The sequence below is a fragment of the Mustelus asterias genome, chromosome 18 (genome assembly GCF_964213995.1).
Source record: "Mustelus asterias chromosome 18, sMusAst1.hap1.1, whole genome shotgun sequence".
Classification (NCBI taxonomy): domain Eukaryota; kingdom Metazoa; phylum Chordata; class Chondrichthyes; order Carcharhiniformes; family Triakidae; genus Mustelus; species Mustelus asterias.
In genome coordinates this window covers 49,481,270-49,496,082 of record NC_135818.1, presented here as the reverse complement: position 1 = coordinate 49,496,082, position 14,813 = coordinate 49,481,270, and the positions used below count along the sequence as shown (strand labels likewise).

General features: G+C 39.3%; 1 protein-coding gene across 15 annotated transcripts in view; it reads left to right on the top strand.

The window, feature by feature from the left end:
• Positions 1–14,813, top strand: part of ktn1 (kinectin 1) — a 103,928-nt gene that overhangs the window by 40,378 nt on the left and 48,737 nt on the right. For all 15 annotated transcript variants that reach the window (XM_078233878.1, XM_078233876.1, XM_078233872.1 and 12 more), the window contains 5 exons: positions 2,704–2,815; positions 5,144–5,331; positions 8,256–8,324; positions 9,457–9,494; positions 10,656–10,746. In XM_078233878.1, coding sequence (XP_078090004.1) covers positions 2,704–2,815; positions 5,144–5,331; positions 8,256–8,324; positions 9,457–9,494; positions 10,656–10,746 — 498 coding nt within the window. The remainder of the gene's footprint in view (positions 1–2,703; positions 2,816–5,143; positions 5,332–8,255; positions 8,325–9,456; positions 9,495–10,655; positions 10,747–14,813) is intronic.

Genomic DNA, 14,813 nt, shown 5'->3' with positions numbered 1-14,813 from the left:
CTCCTCCATCTGTATTAGCCTGCTCTCGCCTGTCTCCATTCTTAGCTATCTAATCGTATCCAGAATGCCGCTTGCAATGGCTTCTCTTTCCACTCCCGCATTGTTACCTCTGGTGTTCCCAAGAATCTATCCTTAACCAAAAAGTGTTAATTTTCGCATGTATCGGCACACATGACAACTCTAACTCACTACCACTTCTCTTGACTCCTCCACTGTTGCTAAATTACCAGACTGCTTATATGACATTCAGTCCTGGATGAACAGGACTTTGATCCAGTTAAATATTGGGAAGACTGAAGCCATTATTTTCAGTCCCTGCCCCGAGCTCTGTTCTCAACATCCATCTCCACGGTGACATCTGAAGCTCAAGCAGTCTGTTCGCAACACTCATCTCGTATTTAACCAGATAAGCTTCCAGCCGCATACATACTTCATTAAAAGTACCTATTCTCACCTCTAACATGGTCTGACTTAATCCCCACCCCCTGTCTCTGCTCATCTTCTGCAGAGACCTTTATTTGTGCCTTTTGTTACCTTTAAATTTGATTCTTCCAACGCAGTCATGACTGATCTCCCACATTCTACACTCAGTAACTGAGGTCATATAAAATTCTACCCATGTCTTAACTCTCAGCAAGTTCTGTTACCCTATCACCCCTATGCTCCCTGATCTACATTGGTTCCCATTCAAGCAATGCCTTGATTCACTTAAACAAGGATGAGAATTTTATTTTACAAACCCCTTCATAGTGCCACTGCCTATCTCTCTCATCTCCTCCAGTCTCATGCTCTCCAATAATGTAAATGTGTGCGGCAAAGTGGTTAGCACTGCTGTCTTTCAGTGCCAAAGACCCAGGTTCGATTCCAGCCTTGGGTGACTGTGTAGAGTTTGCACGTTCTGCCCATGCCTACGTGGGTTTCCTCCGGGTGCTCCAGTTTCCTCCAGCAGTCCAAAGATATGTGGATTTGTTGGATTGGCCATGCTAAATTGCCCCTTGTGTCCAAAGTAAATGAATGGAGTTAAACGGATAGGCCAGAGGGAATGCCCTTTCAGAAAGTCAGTGCAGACTCGATAGGTCAAATGGCCTCATCTGCACTGTAGGAAACCTATGATTTTAATATATCTGCACTCTAGTTCTGGCCTCTTGAGTATACCTAAAGTTTTACTGCTCCACAGGTGGTGGCTACACCTTCAGTTACCTCAACCCTCCCATCTCTACTTCAATTTTCTCCTTTTTAAGACGTACCGTTTTTAAAAGAAACCTACCCCTTTGTCCAAATTTTTGGTTAGAGTCATAGACATAGAGCATGGAAACAGGCCCTTCGGCCCAAGTTGTCCATGCCGCCTTTTTTTAAAAAAACCCTAAACTAATCCCAATTGCCCGCATTTGGCCCATATCCCTCTATACCCATCGTACCCATGTAACTAATAGTTATTGGACCTAATCTCCTTATGTGAGTTGGTGTCCTATTTTGTTCTCCAGTGAAGCTCTTTTAAGTTATAAAGACACTATAATAAATAAAAATTGCTGTATTATCTCATTTTTTGTTATCCATCCATTGTAATCTAGTTGTGAATGTTGTATAATTCTTTTACAGGAAGTCATTCAACCCTTTGTGACTCTGAAAGACCCATCCATTTCATTCTGTTTGCCTGCTCTTTCCATATTCCCTATAAAATTTCCTTTTTTCAAATATTTATCCATTTCATTGTTTAAATTTTCTTTAATGGTTTCTGCTTCCATTATTACTAGGAAATTCCATGTTGTAATAGGTTACTGCATTAAGTATATTTCCTAAGCTTCCTCTTAATGTTTTAGTTAAATTCATGCCTTTTCATAATTCAGTGGTCAGTAGGTATAGTTTTCCTGGATTAACCTTTTATCAAAATCCATTATAGTTTTGAACACTTATTGATCTCTTCTCGAGAATCCTTCTTTATATGTTGACACAGTTTCTCTCATTTCTCCCAATCAACAAGTTTCTTAATTGCTTGGATTAACCAGTGAATCTCTTCAGCATCTTCTCAATGACCTTGTCATCCTCAAAGTAGAATGTCCAAAACAGGGATGCAGCAATCATCTAGTGGAAACCTAATCAATTATTTCCATATGTCTAACATTCTCTTTAATATTCAGTGCCTAAATTGTAAAACCAAGAATGTAAATATGTATTTTTATAACTTTCTTCAAATGGTTCTCAGTTATGTAGCTGAACCCCTCAGCATTTTCTGCTCCTTTCTTTGAAAAGCAGTTAATAAATTCTGTTCTTTATTCGTCCCAAAAGGAATCCCTGTATTTTTAATCTGCCGTTTATCTACCTAATCAAAGTTCCAAATGTTTTTCTTTGATACATTCTCAAATTGATTCTTAAAGAAAATCCTATCACTTAGGACATGTATTTCAAGTCCCAAGGGCAAGATATTTTATGCTGCTCATTCTTGTTTTATGGAATAAGTCGAGTGCTGTATTGTGGTAAGTAATGGGACAAATGTGCCCACTGGTGAAGTTAATCAATCACATCTGACTTTGGCTGAAAAAATCTGACCTAAATATTTATCATTCCTTTCTGCTAATTACAAAGTACTGTGCCGTGTAATACATTTGTCTTATCAAAGGTCTCATTTTAACGACATCTTGTCTTTATACTTTTAAAGTTGCAGGAAACAAGTTTTATGTAAACAGTTTCCACTTTTATTCTTAGACTCAGCTGCAGGAGGAAGTTGAAAGAAGACAAGAGGATATGCAGAAATATCTCAGGAACATAACTACAGAGCACGAGAAGAGGCTAACAGAAGTTCAGGGTGCAAAACAAGGTAATTGCCTGCGGCAGATATTTGATCATCTTTGGGCGTATCATTTTTAATCCCTCTTATTCCTTCCCTGACAACAATCCAACCCAGGCCCTATACTCATAATCCCACGTATTTACCCTGCTAATCCCTGACATCCGTGTACCTTCGAGAAGGTAGAAATCGAGTGATTTGTACCTCTACACTGGGGTGGGTTCCCATATTCTGTTGTGGTACCCTATTGTACAACGATGCATTTTTCTCAACATCATGTATCAGATTCTTTTTGTTGTAATTCTACATCCTATGTGTGGAGTTACCTTTTGTTTAGGTTTGATCCTTTCACCCAGTTAAACTGGTCATGCTGTTTCCAACAGTGGTGACTGTGGACTTCTTTTCATTGGTTGATGGATTCTACAGGTTGTTTATGTACCACCTTGGGATTTGTACATTTTTTTAAACATTGGAACAAGCTACATTTTCCCTATTCCTTAAAATGAGCATGTGTTGCATTTTAACATCCGGTCTACTATTCAGCCAAATAGTGAGTTTTCCTAACTAATCCAAAATATGGGCTTTTTGAAAAACCGCTTCCAATCAGTTTTTGTCCAAATCCAGTAGTTTAGACAGCAAAGACTGTAGATTAATCAAATTGCACACTTTCAGAAATTCCCATGATTCTAATTTTCCTTGGTCAGTATGTACATAGTACATTCCTTTTTCACCTAATGTAAAATCTAGGGAATTATTAACAGCCACTGAAGTACTTTTGAAGTCTCAGAATGATGCAGCGTAGGAGGAGGCCAGATGACCCTTCATGCTTGTGCTGGCTCTTTGAAGGAGCTATCTGATTAGATCTGCAACCTTGTAAGATTTTCCCCCTTTAATATTTAGCCAATTCCCTTTTGAAAGTTGGTATTGAGTTGTCTTTTACCACTCTTTCAGACGTTATTTACAGTCATAATTGTATTGTCACTGTTGTGTGTGGTATTGTACCCATGGTGCAAAGAAGAAATGCTGTCCAACTAATTCATTAACTCATTTGTAAGTTGATAGATTGAGTAGAGAAGGGCTGGAGAACAAACAGTTTGTTATCCCCACTGCAAGACATTAAGAATATTTATGCAGCTGTTTCTGTATTTCTCAGCCCAAACCAAGTTGTCTCTTAACTTCATGCACATTTTAATCTATATTGCTCAGTCTAGATTTGACATAATGGCCTGGATTTGTGATCAGTGGTGAATGAACAGCTGCAACTATAGTATATGGAGTTTGAGTGGACTCTTGTGTGACAATATAGCACAGCACCCTCTATCTGGGACCTGTGAACAGTTCGAGCAAGTGTCCCTCTTCATGACTCGGTGAAGATTGTTCAATCTGATTGATTGAAGAGTCTAAACCTGGAAGTGTGAGTTAGACTATTTGATTTGTTGTAAAATCGTGTGGAAAAAGAAAGTGAAGATGCTGTTCTGTTTCGGTATATTGTGAACTTCAGCCAATACTTTAATCGTTTCTGGTCAATATTTTAAAATGGCCACTGCAAATCATGTGACTTTCAGCATTTCAAGCTCCAGATAGTCCTGAGTCTCGGCACACACGAGGAATTTGCACATCCCTTTAGAATGGAGCATCAACAAAAGAACTGCAGTGTTCCAGCTGGCATGTCTTTCTGTTTCACTATGAGCAACAAAACACCAAAACTCTTGTGTATTAGAAGAATGTGAATGGATTCAATTGATCTTCCACTGTTTTATAATGGTCCCTCATTCAAATTAAACTGGGTGAATTTCCTGGTGCGGAAAGACAATGCAATATGTAATCAGCACCACCGCCTTTTGGAAGAAGGGCTTTGACCTTGTACAAATAGCATGGTGTGGAAGCCACTTTATTGTCTGTGTAGACAGAGTTCCATCAGAGCCATTGAGAAGTTTCCTGATTTCTGCATTTAATCAAGTATGGGCAGAGTGTAAGTTCACTCTATGACACAGCTTTGCCATTATCCTTGCCACAAAACCAGGCCATTGTATTCTGAGCACCTGACAATGCTACGTTGTATATCAGTTAGCAATGGGAGGCGGTGGTTGTTAGTTGTAACATCTGGAGTTCTATGCTTTTATAACTATGCAGATATTTAAATTAATGAACTAAACAGATGCGATTGACTGACTATATATTTTAGTTGAAGGGGGTGCTAACAGTTTAACTGTTCAGATGTTAAACCGGGCAGCTAGTGAAACAGCCTGACAGTACAGCAAATAATGAGAAATGTCTTTTAGCTGGTACAAAGCACTAATTCAAAAGAAAGTGTCTTTTAACTTGTTAATTGTGGTTATATTGTAATTTTAAAAATAGATTTACAAAGTAAACTTCTGGTTGCCGAAAATGAAATTGGTAATAAAACCAAAGAGGTCCAGAGCTTGCACAGTAAATTCACTGATACCATGGTCTCCAAACAACAACTTGAACAAAAGATTATGCATCTGGTAACGGCAGAACAAAAGCGAGCTTCTACAGATGAGAACCTGAAGAAGCAATTGCAGGTACTGGCAGTCTTGGATCTAGGTGGCAATACTATATTTGAGGTTCTTTTTCTTTCAAAGATGATTGGTGTTTTTTGCATTGTATCTCCACTCTTCCCATGCACCCCACCGTACAATATTCAATGTTCCAGTTGTCTTTAGTTAGTTGCATAAGGAAAGAATTGAAGTTTGACTTAACCATGGGACTTGGAACAGTATTGACTGAGGGCAGAAGGTTACTTGGTGCCTTTTGGCTTGATATGGTGCTTTGTGGGATTGTAACCCTCTGTCCCCGCCTACCCCTACCCTGCACACAGGACAAATTTTTATTTTTCAGCATGCTTTCATGTTTACTTGGGATAATTTAATCTTTAACTGATGCAAAAGTTGATTTCCATCAAGTGAAATAAGATATGTTACTAAACAGCTGTTCTTGGCAATTTAGAACATAGAACATTACAGCACAGTACAGGCCCTTCGGCCCTCGATGTTGCACCGACCAGTGAAACCAATCTAAAGCCCATCTAACCTACACTATTCCAATGTCATCCATATGTTTATCCAATAACCATTTGAATGCTCTTAATGTTGACGAGTCCACTACTGCTGCAGGCAGGGCATTCCACGCCCTTACTACTCTCTGAGGAAAGAACTTACCTCTAACATCTGTCCTATATCTATCACCCCTCAATTTAAAGCTATGTCCCCTAGTGTTAGCCAACACCATCTGAGGAAAAAGGCTCTCTCTATCCACCCTATCTAATCCTCTGATCATCTTGTATGCCTCTATTAAGTCACCACTTAACCTTCTTCTCTCTAACGAAAACAACCTTAAGCCCCTCAGCCTTTCCTCATACGATTTTCCCACCATACCAGGCAACATCCTGGTAAATCTCCTCTGCACCCTTTCCAACACTTCCACATCCTTCCTATAATACGGCGACCAGAACTGTACGCAATACTCCAAATGCAGCCGCACCAGAGTTTTGTACAGCTGCAACATGACCTCCTGGCTCCGAAACTCAATCCCTCTACCAATAAAAGCTAACACACCGTACGTCTTCTTAACAACCCAATCAACCTGGGTGCCAACTTTCAGGGATCTATGCACATGGACACCCAAATCCCTCTGTTCATCCACACTACCAAGTATCTTACCATTAGCCCAGTACTCTGTATTCCTGTTATTTAAGTAAATAATGGTGCAATATGTTAATATGATATGTATGCAGTATATTGTAAGGCATTCATGTTTAACCATTCATCTTGAAATTTGCATAGAATGCTATTGTTGTTGGAAGAACTTCTCTACTAAATTTTAAAAAATCTAGTCCGAAATGAGTCAAATTCACTTTGCTAATGAGCAGGGAATCTCTTTCATGAGCACCCAGCCCAACATCTGACTTTTCAGAAAAAAAATTGGGCAATTGCTGGAGGGAGTAAATTTTTAAACAGTTTCTTGTTTTCACAAACTGTGCCATTCTGCTTTGATTCTGAAGGATTAAAAAAAAATAAAGCTTACATGGGAGGAAAAACAAAAGCTAGCCAAAACTGTCCCATCTTATGAATCAACAGTATTCTGTGTACACCTCTGTTTACCTTATGTATTCAGAAATTTGTAGTCTTCAATATAATTTATCTAAAGATAGACAAAATTTCCACAAATTTCTAGAATTGGCGAGTTGACCTCTTGTGAAATCTCAAATTTCTGGTTTGGTTTATGATGGAAAACGTGCATTAATAAAACTGCAAATGTTTTTTCTTGCTCACTCTACACTTCACTGATGTAGTTAGTTTTCAGCCCTTGTGTATCTTGTGTCACGGTTGAATGTGAACTGCTGGTGATCCCTATCCCCTTTTTAAACTGATCAATGAATTTAAAGAATAGGAATGCTGTATGCATTTGTTTAACCCTAGTGTCTAATCAAGAAATTTTACAGGAGCAGATTTTGGGAATTTTAAAAAATATGGTATATTTGAAAACGAACAATCCAACAATGAATGCTACTTCACTCGCTCTCATTCACAAACACACTTAAAGTTACAGGGGTAAAAAATAATGCACTGTTACAACTTGTAAGGGAAAAAGGAAATATTATTTTTTTCACTTGCTTTCCATGATCAAGGCGGCATGGTGGCACAGTGGTTAGCACTTCTGCTTCACAGCAGTTCAATTCCGGTCTAGAGTGACTGTGGAGTTTGCATGTTCTCCCCATGTCTGTGTGGATTTCCTCCCAGTCCAAAGATGTGCGGGTTAGATTGATTGGTCATGCTAAATTGCCCCTTAGTGTCAGGCTAAATTAACGGGGTACATATGTGGGGTTACGTTTCTGGATGACTGTCCCTCTGGTTAAGATATGCACCTTTAAAACATTTACTTTTTTTTCCCAAAAGACCCATCCAGTTCAGGATGATTTGTCAGGATATGTGTAATTAATGTCTTTTTATCTGGAACGCACTTGTTTGTCCTCCAGACCAGTGAGTCCATTCCGTCGCTAATGGAATCTACTCAGCAGTGTCACTTGATATTCAGTGGCCATTTTGTGGGTGCAATGACCTTTTAAACCAATATCTTGAACAGCTTCTCAGTTCAATGTCCACATTGAAAAAGGTCTGTACTTTAAATTGTGAATATGCCAGGCCTTGGCATAACACTTGTTTCTCCATTCTGCAAGTAAAGTGCTTGCCTGATCTAACCAAAATTGACGACGTCTGAGGATTTCTGATGCAACTAGGCTGGGAAAGTGCAGGAGAAGCCCGGTGCCTTCTGAAAATTAAAATAAGAATTTGAAAATATGTTAATCAGTGCAGGGATCAACATAATCACATTCGGGAATGGGGCATTAAAACTGGTTGTGTATTTGATTATTTTAAGTTTTGTGCATTTCTTTCTCATTACCTTTTCACCTATTTTTCTCTTTGCTGTACGTTGTTTAAAATCAAAGGATCTTTTGGACCAGAAACAAGCCATGAGTGTTCAGATACAAAATCTTCATGCCCAATTGGCATCACAGGTAAAGTGACCTTTTGAAGGTATGATTTCAATTGATCAAGATTTAAGAATGAGTTGTCTTTGATACTTTTTTTAAAAAAAACTTGTAAAACTTTAGACTTGGTAACCTATGCTAAATTCTGCAGATTTGCATGTTCACCTTATTAATCTTCAGTCAATAGTCAACAAACTAGGGCTTTTATGGCTCACTGAAATTGCTTTGTGTTGTCGAGCTAGGAAATTGAAATCAATCAAAGTTCTTCTTGCTGGTCATTATCTAAGGAATCCCACAGCACAGGAGGTTGGCCATTTGACCTATCGTGTGTGTTGAATCTGTCAAGTGTTTATGTGGATGTTGGACTTAATGAAGTTACTTAGGCTATGATGCTTCCACAGCTATATGCTGACATTGATTGCCTAAAATCTTGTTTCATGCACATGGTACTTGAAAGCTGTTGCCAACCCTGGAACATGAATCTCTGCCTTTAGGAGAGGGAGAGAAAGTTCTTGGGGTTGCGGTTGGAATGTGCTGCCCAAGTATTTTGCATATTAGAGATTGGCCTTCACCTGCAAAACTTTGACACTGCCCTACAGAGGGATGTTAAGTTATTGAAAAAGTGTGTTGAATCAAGATTTGGGGTAAACACTCTATGGTTATGGATCAGTTTCTTAATGTTGACATTAAAGAGATGTTCATTTTGCCAGTAGAAATGCTGATGTACTTTGTTTTGTGATTATCCACTAACAGTAAAAAGAAGTATGCTGTTCTGAATTCTGATATCAAAATAAGTGTCCGAACTTTCATTTCAAATGGAAAAATCCAATTTGCTCATGTGGTAATTTTATAGCTTGGGTGACTCATTCATAATTCTTTAATTCGGAGAGCCTTCATTGCTTGTATATTTTAAAACTCCTAACTTTAGCCTGTAAAATACTTTTGAATAATACAACTTATATATTTTAAACCATTTAAATAGCAATTTCTTTGCGTATATACTAGTTCAGTGTTTGCATTTATTTGTTTTTGTCTTGGCTGCAGAAAATATGATCAATATTCAGAATTAATTTCACGTTTTTAACATTCAGCTTTTCAGATTGTGTTCAAAATTACAATCTGCTAAATTATACACCTTCCTTCATCTTTTTACATGTAGGCTTCTGCAGCATGTTTGGTGGATGAGTTGCAGAAAACGTAAGTTTAAGTAATTCATATTCTTATTATTTAAAAATAGCATACACAGCTGACCTTTTCAATTACAGTGGACCCTGGTTTTGCTTGTTAAACCTGGCCAGCAGATAGCAGGGGAATCCTGCAATGAGCAGGGTAGCACAACTCATTTTGCAGGAGGATGCATACCCTTTTGTGGCCAAGTGCCGTTCTCGCCACAAACATGTGGGACATATCCAAACTGAAGAGTGGTGTATGAAATTTTGTGGAACTGGAGAAATAACAAACTTGATTGAGGCCTCTTCCTTGAAGGCTCACTCAGCACAAACTTTCCTCCTTCCCTAACACAGCAATTGAGCTAGGAATCGTGAAGGACAACAATTTACCATGGCCGTTAGTAGGCGGGCTTGCCCTGAACCTATTCCCAGGCTTAACTGATCCCCAGAGACGAAAACCTAATGCAATGCTTCAAGCATTTGAATTACTTCCTCAAACACTTCCTGAGAACCTCAGAGCATTTTGCATTTTAAAAAGAATTAAATGTAAACCTATTGTGCTCGGCATTGCTCAACTACTTTTTCCTAAGATTTTTAAGTAAATATGCATTTTCAATTAATGTTTACTTTCTGCTTTTGTTACCTGTGATTGTTTTCTATACTGATTTACTATTTATTTGAAAACTAGAATCCGATCCAAAACCTGGCTTTTAACGATATGGCATTAAAATTTGAGTGTCAGCTAGCCTGATGCTGTCACTGTGTTGTGGTACTAAACTATACAGAGCAGGAAAATCCCAGCTTCAGTCGCTGATGTGTACTTCGTTAATCAACATTAACTGGGGATGGATATTGAGGGGCAGGATGGGCTTGATTGGAATCCTGCTGCAGGAGTCAAATATGGAGAATGGTAACTGGTGTGAGATACTGGATGGTTGGTCCTGTGGAGTCAAGTGCCAGTGCCTTGGGGGAGGAAGGAAAGATGGTAACCTGATTATGCTCATCACTCCAACGTGATCAGCCTTTTCTTATTCTGGCCTCTTTGGTTTACTGAATGCAAGTCCAGTAATTCAAGTCTGCTCACAACAGCAGCAGCTAGACCCGCAATGTCAAAGAGGTAACCTGATTAATCTGTTGCCTAGCGTTGGATAATTAATGAACCATTAATTTAATCTGTTTCAATTCGAAGGATCGCAGAGAAAGAAAAACGAATAAAGTTGATGGAGGAATCTTTAGAAGACAGACATCTTCATGTAACAAGCAAAGAACAAGATATACAAGTAAATATTTTAAAAAACTAGTTTCCCAGTGCGCTCTTTGAATTTTCACTTGGTGTAGGTTTATCTGATCAGTTCAGAGGTGTATCCCTTTGCATACAGAATTATCCTCACTTTAAATCATGATATTTTGCATGTACGTTATCAAATATCTTTAGCCATGCACCTTCATGTTCCTTTTATGAAGAAAAACAAATGTAAATTGAGAATTGGCTTTTTGGTTTTGTTTGAAAGGATAGGTCATCTTGGTAGAGGTTTGACCTGGGACATTTTTAGAACAATGATAATAGTAACTTGATGGATAAATAAGATAAATGATTTCCAGCAGATTTGTTTCTCGTCATTGGTACTTTGTTTCTTTTCAGATTACAAACAAAGGCATCTATTTATCAATTAAGAGAAGTACAGACCTTTAGGCCGATAGGGAAAAATTGAGGAAGAATTAACAGTACCAGTTGTGTACTTTAAGAATTGACTTTTCTTCCTAAACTTTCTGTCGATAATTCGAGTTGAATTTGGCAGAGTATTTATTTTTCAGAATAGCAGTGTCCTCCCTGACTGTTATAAAATTTGAACAATATAAGGATATTTTTGATATTCTATCGGCATTGTTATGCAGAAATGGTGCTTGTACAGTTTACATGTCATTTGTTTGTGTTGTTTAAAGCTACAGATTTATCAAAGTTAGCATGTGAATGTAAAATTCTACTTTATAAAAATGTAATCAGCAAACATCAAATAGCATGGGTATCATGATCTGTGGAAGTTAATGTGAGAAACTAATATCCAGAAGGAAATGAACAGTGACTTTAAATGACCTTCATCCGATCAGTCAGAGGGAGGTACTCAATTTCCTTTGGACTCCCAATGCTTGATTTCTTTTTTGATGTGCATCTTGGTTTTCTGTTCAATACATCATTTCTATATTATTATTTTGAGGTTTACTGATCAAATTAAAGAATGAGGAAAACACCTGGGGATATTTTATGGTAAAACTACCCACTAGCCATCAGGTAACAAATACTTGAGCACTGATTCCACCCCCCCCCCCCCCCCCCCCCCCCCCCCATCATTATAGAAGTCTATATTTTTTTATAAATACTGAACTTCCTGTTTGGCCCCATAACGAGATTGTTCTGTCCCATAGAAATAGGAGAATTTACTGACTAAAAGTTGGTGTAGGAAGAAAGACTTCAGATTTCTGAGGCATTGGGACTGGTTCTGGAGAAAGTGGGATCTTGTGTACAACCTGAATGGATTATACCTGAACAGGACTGGGACGAATATCCCCACGAGGAGGTTTGCCGGTGAGGAGGGTTTAAACTAGATTGGCAGTGGGGAGGGAAGATTCAGATAGGACTAATTCAGAGCATGGATGGAGAGACAAAAAATTAGCAAGTGATTCTGAAAGACATGACGGTTAAAATTGTGCAACACAGGAATTTTGCAGTTTAGAGATATATGTAGATGCAAGGAGTATAGTAGATAAAGCTGATGAGCTGAGGGTGCAGATGGACACTTGGCAGGATATCTATATAGGAAATAGGGGAAATTAGCTCAAATGGTAGAGCGCTCACTTTGCATGTGAGAGGTAGTGGGATCGATGCCCACATTCTCCACTTTGATTTTGGGCTGGCACGGTGGCAAGCGCTGCTGCCTCCCAGCACCAGTGACCCGGATTCAATTCCGGCCTTTGGTCACTGTCTGTGTGGCGTTTGCATGTTCTCCATGTCTGCGTGGGTTTCCACCGGGTGCTCCAGTTTCCTCCCACAGTCCAAAGATATGCATGTTAGGTTGATTTAGCTATGGTAAATTGCCCACTAGTGTCAGGGGGTTTATCAGGGAAAATACATGGGGTTACGGGGATAGGGCCTGGGTGGGATTGTTGTCGGTGCAGATTTGATGGGCCGAATGGCTGCCTCCTGCACTGTAGGGATTCTATGATGATTTTATGAAATCTAGCTTAGAGGGGCAGAAAAATGGCAGCCTAACATTCCTGGATGTAGTTTGAGGCAGGATAGCGAGGGGAATAACAAAAAAAGTGGGAGTGTAGTGTTATTGGTGAAGGAATCAATTACAGCTGTGAGGAGGGATGATATAATAAATGAATCATCAAATGAGGCCATATGGGTTGAGCTCAAATTTTAAAAAGGGACAGCCACACTGCTAGGAGTGTATTATAGACCCCCAATAGTGAGAGGGAGATAGAAGAGTAAATAGGCATATTTGAGTGTAAAAACAATGGGGCAATAATAGTTGGGGACTTCAGCTACCCTAATATCAACTGGGATAAGAACAGTGTGGAAGACACAGAGGGCACACAATTCTTGAACTGCATTCAAGAGAACTTCTTTAGCCATCAGATAAGCCCAATGAGTGGGTGCAGTTCCCCAAGATTTAGACTTGGGGAAATTAAGCTGGGCAAGTGGATGAAGTAGCTGTGGGGGACCATTTTGGAGATCGTGACCATAATAGTTATATTTAGCATCATTATGGAGAAGCTGAAAGATAGAACAGGAGTGCAAGTTCTAATTTGGTGGAAGACAAATTTTACGAAGCTGGATACAGCTACTTGAAGGACAGTCAGTGACAAATCGGTGGGAGGCATTCAAAAATGAGCTTCTACAGCCACTGTAGACATGTCCCCCAAGAAGAAAAAGGAAGGTACTGGCAAATCTGGAGCCCCTGGTTTTCCAGAAGCACAGTAAGAAGTCTCACAACACCAAGTTAAAGTCCAACAGGTTTATTTGGTAGCAAATGCCATAAGCTTTCGGAGCACTGCTCCTTCGTCAGATGGAGTGGAAATGTGTGCTCAAACAGTGCACAGACACAGAAATCAAGTTACAGAATACTAATTAGAATGCGAATCCCTAAAGCCAGCCAGGTCTTAAAGGTACAGACAATGTGGTGGAGGGAGCATTAAACGCAGCTTAAAGAGATGTGTATCGTCTCCAGACAGAACAGCTAGTGAGATTCTGCAAGCCCAGGAGGCAAGCTGTGGGGGTTACTGATAATGTGACATAAATCCAACATCCCGGTTTAGGCCATCCTCGTGTGCGGAACTTGGCTATCAGTTTCTGCTCAGCGACTCTGCGCTGTCGTGTGTCGTGAAGGCCGCCTTGGAGAACGCTTACCTGAAGATCCAGAAGCATACAGAATAAGATAAAGCAGGAAAAGAAAGCTAATGGCAGTCTCAAACGTAATAATGTAAAAAGCCTAGAGGAGCATGGGAGTATAGAGACAGAAAGCATGAAACTGCAGGCCAGTAAGGAATCAATTTTGAAGGAAGTTCTAGCAGGACACTAACAACCTCAATGCATTCAGGCAGATTCAGCATTGTTTTGTGGAAGGGAAATCACGTTAGATTAATTTTAGTGGAGATAAAGCAGCAGGCAATGAGGATAAAGGGGAGCCAGTGGATGTGGTGTACTTGGATTTCCAGCATGTGCCACATCAAAGGTCACTAACAAAATAAGACCTCGTACTGTAGTGGATGACATTAGCATTGAAATAGGATTGGTTAGTTGACAGGAGGCAAAGTGGGCACAAAAGGGTCATTTTTGGGTTGGTGAGAAGTGGAGTGCCACTGGGATCAGTGTTGGGGCTCAATTATTTACAATTTATATCAATGACTTGGATGACAGGCAAATGGGACCGAATGTGTGGTTACTAAATTTTGTGATGAGACAAAGGTAGGAAAGTAAGTTGTGAAGAGGACACAAGGAGCCTGCAAAGGGATATAGACTGAACAGAAATGTGGCAGATGGAGTGCAAAGTGGGAAAAGGTGAACTTGTTCACTTTGGCAGGGAGAATAAAAAAAACAGCATATTATTATTCATAACTCTGCGGTACAGGGGGATCTAAGTGTCCATGAGTTGAAAAATGTTAGTATGCAGGTACCACAAGTGATTAGCAAGGCAAAAGCAATCCTGTTGTATATTGCAAAGTGAATAGAATGTAACAGTGGGGATGTTTTCAGTTATATTGGGTGTTAATGAGACAATATCTAGTTTGCTGTTCACAATTCTGGTCTCTTTATTTAAACAAAGACATTGTCTTAGAAGCAGTT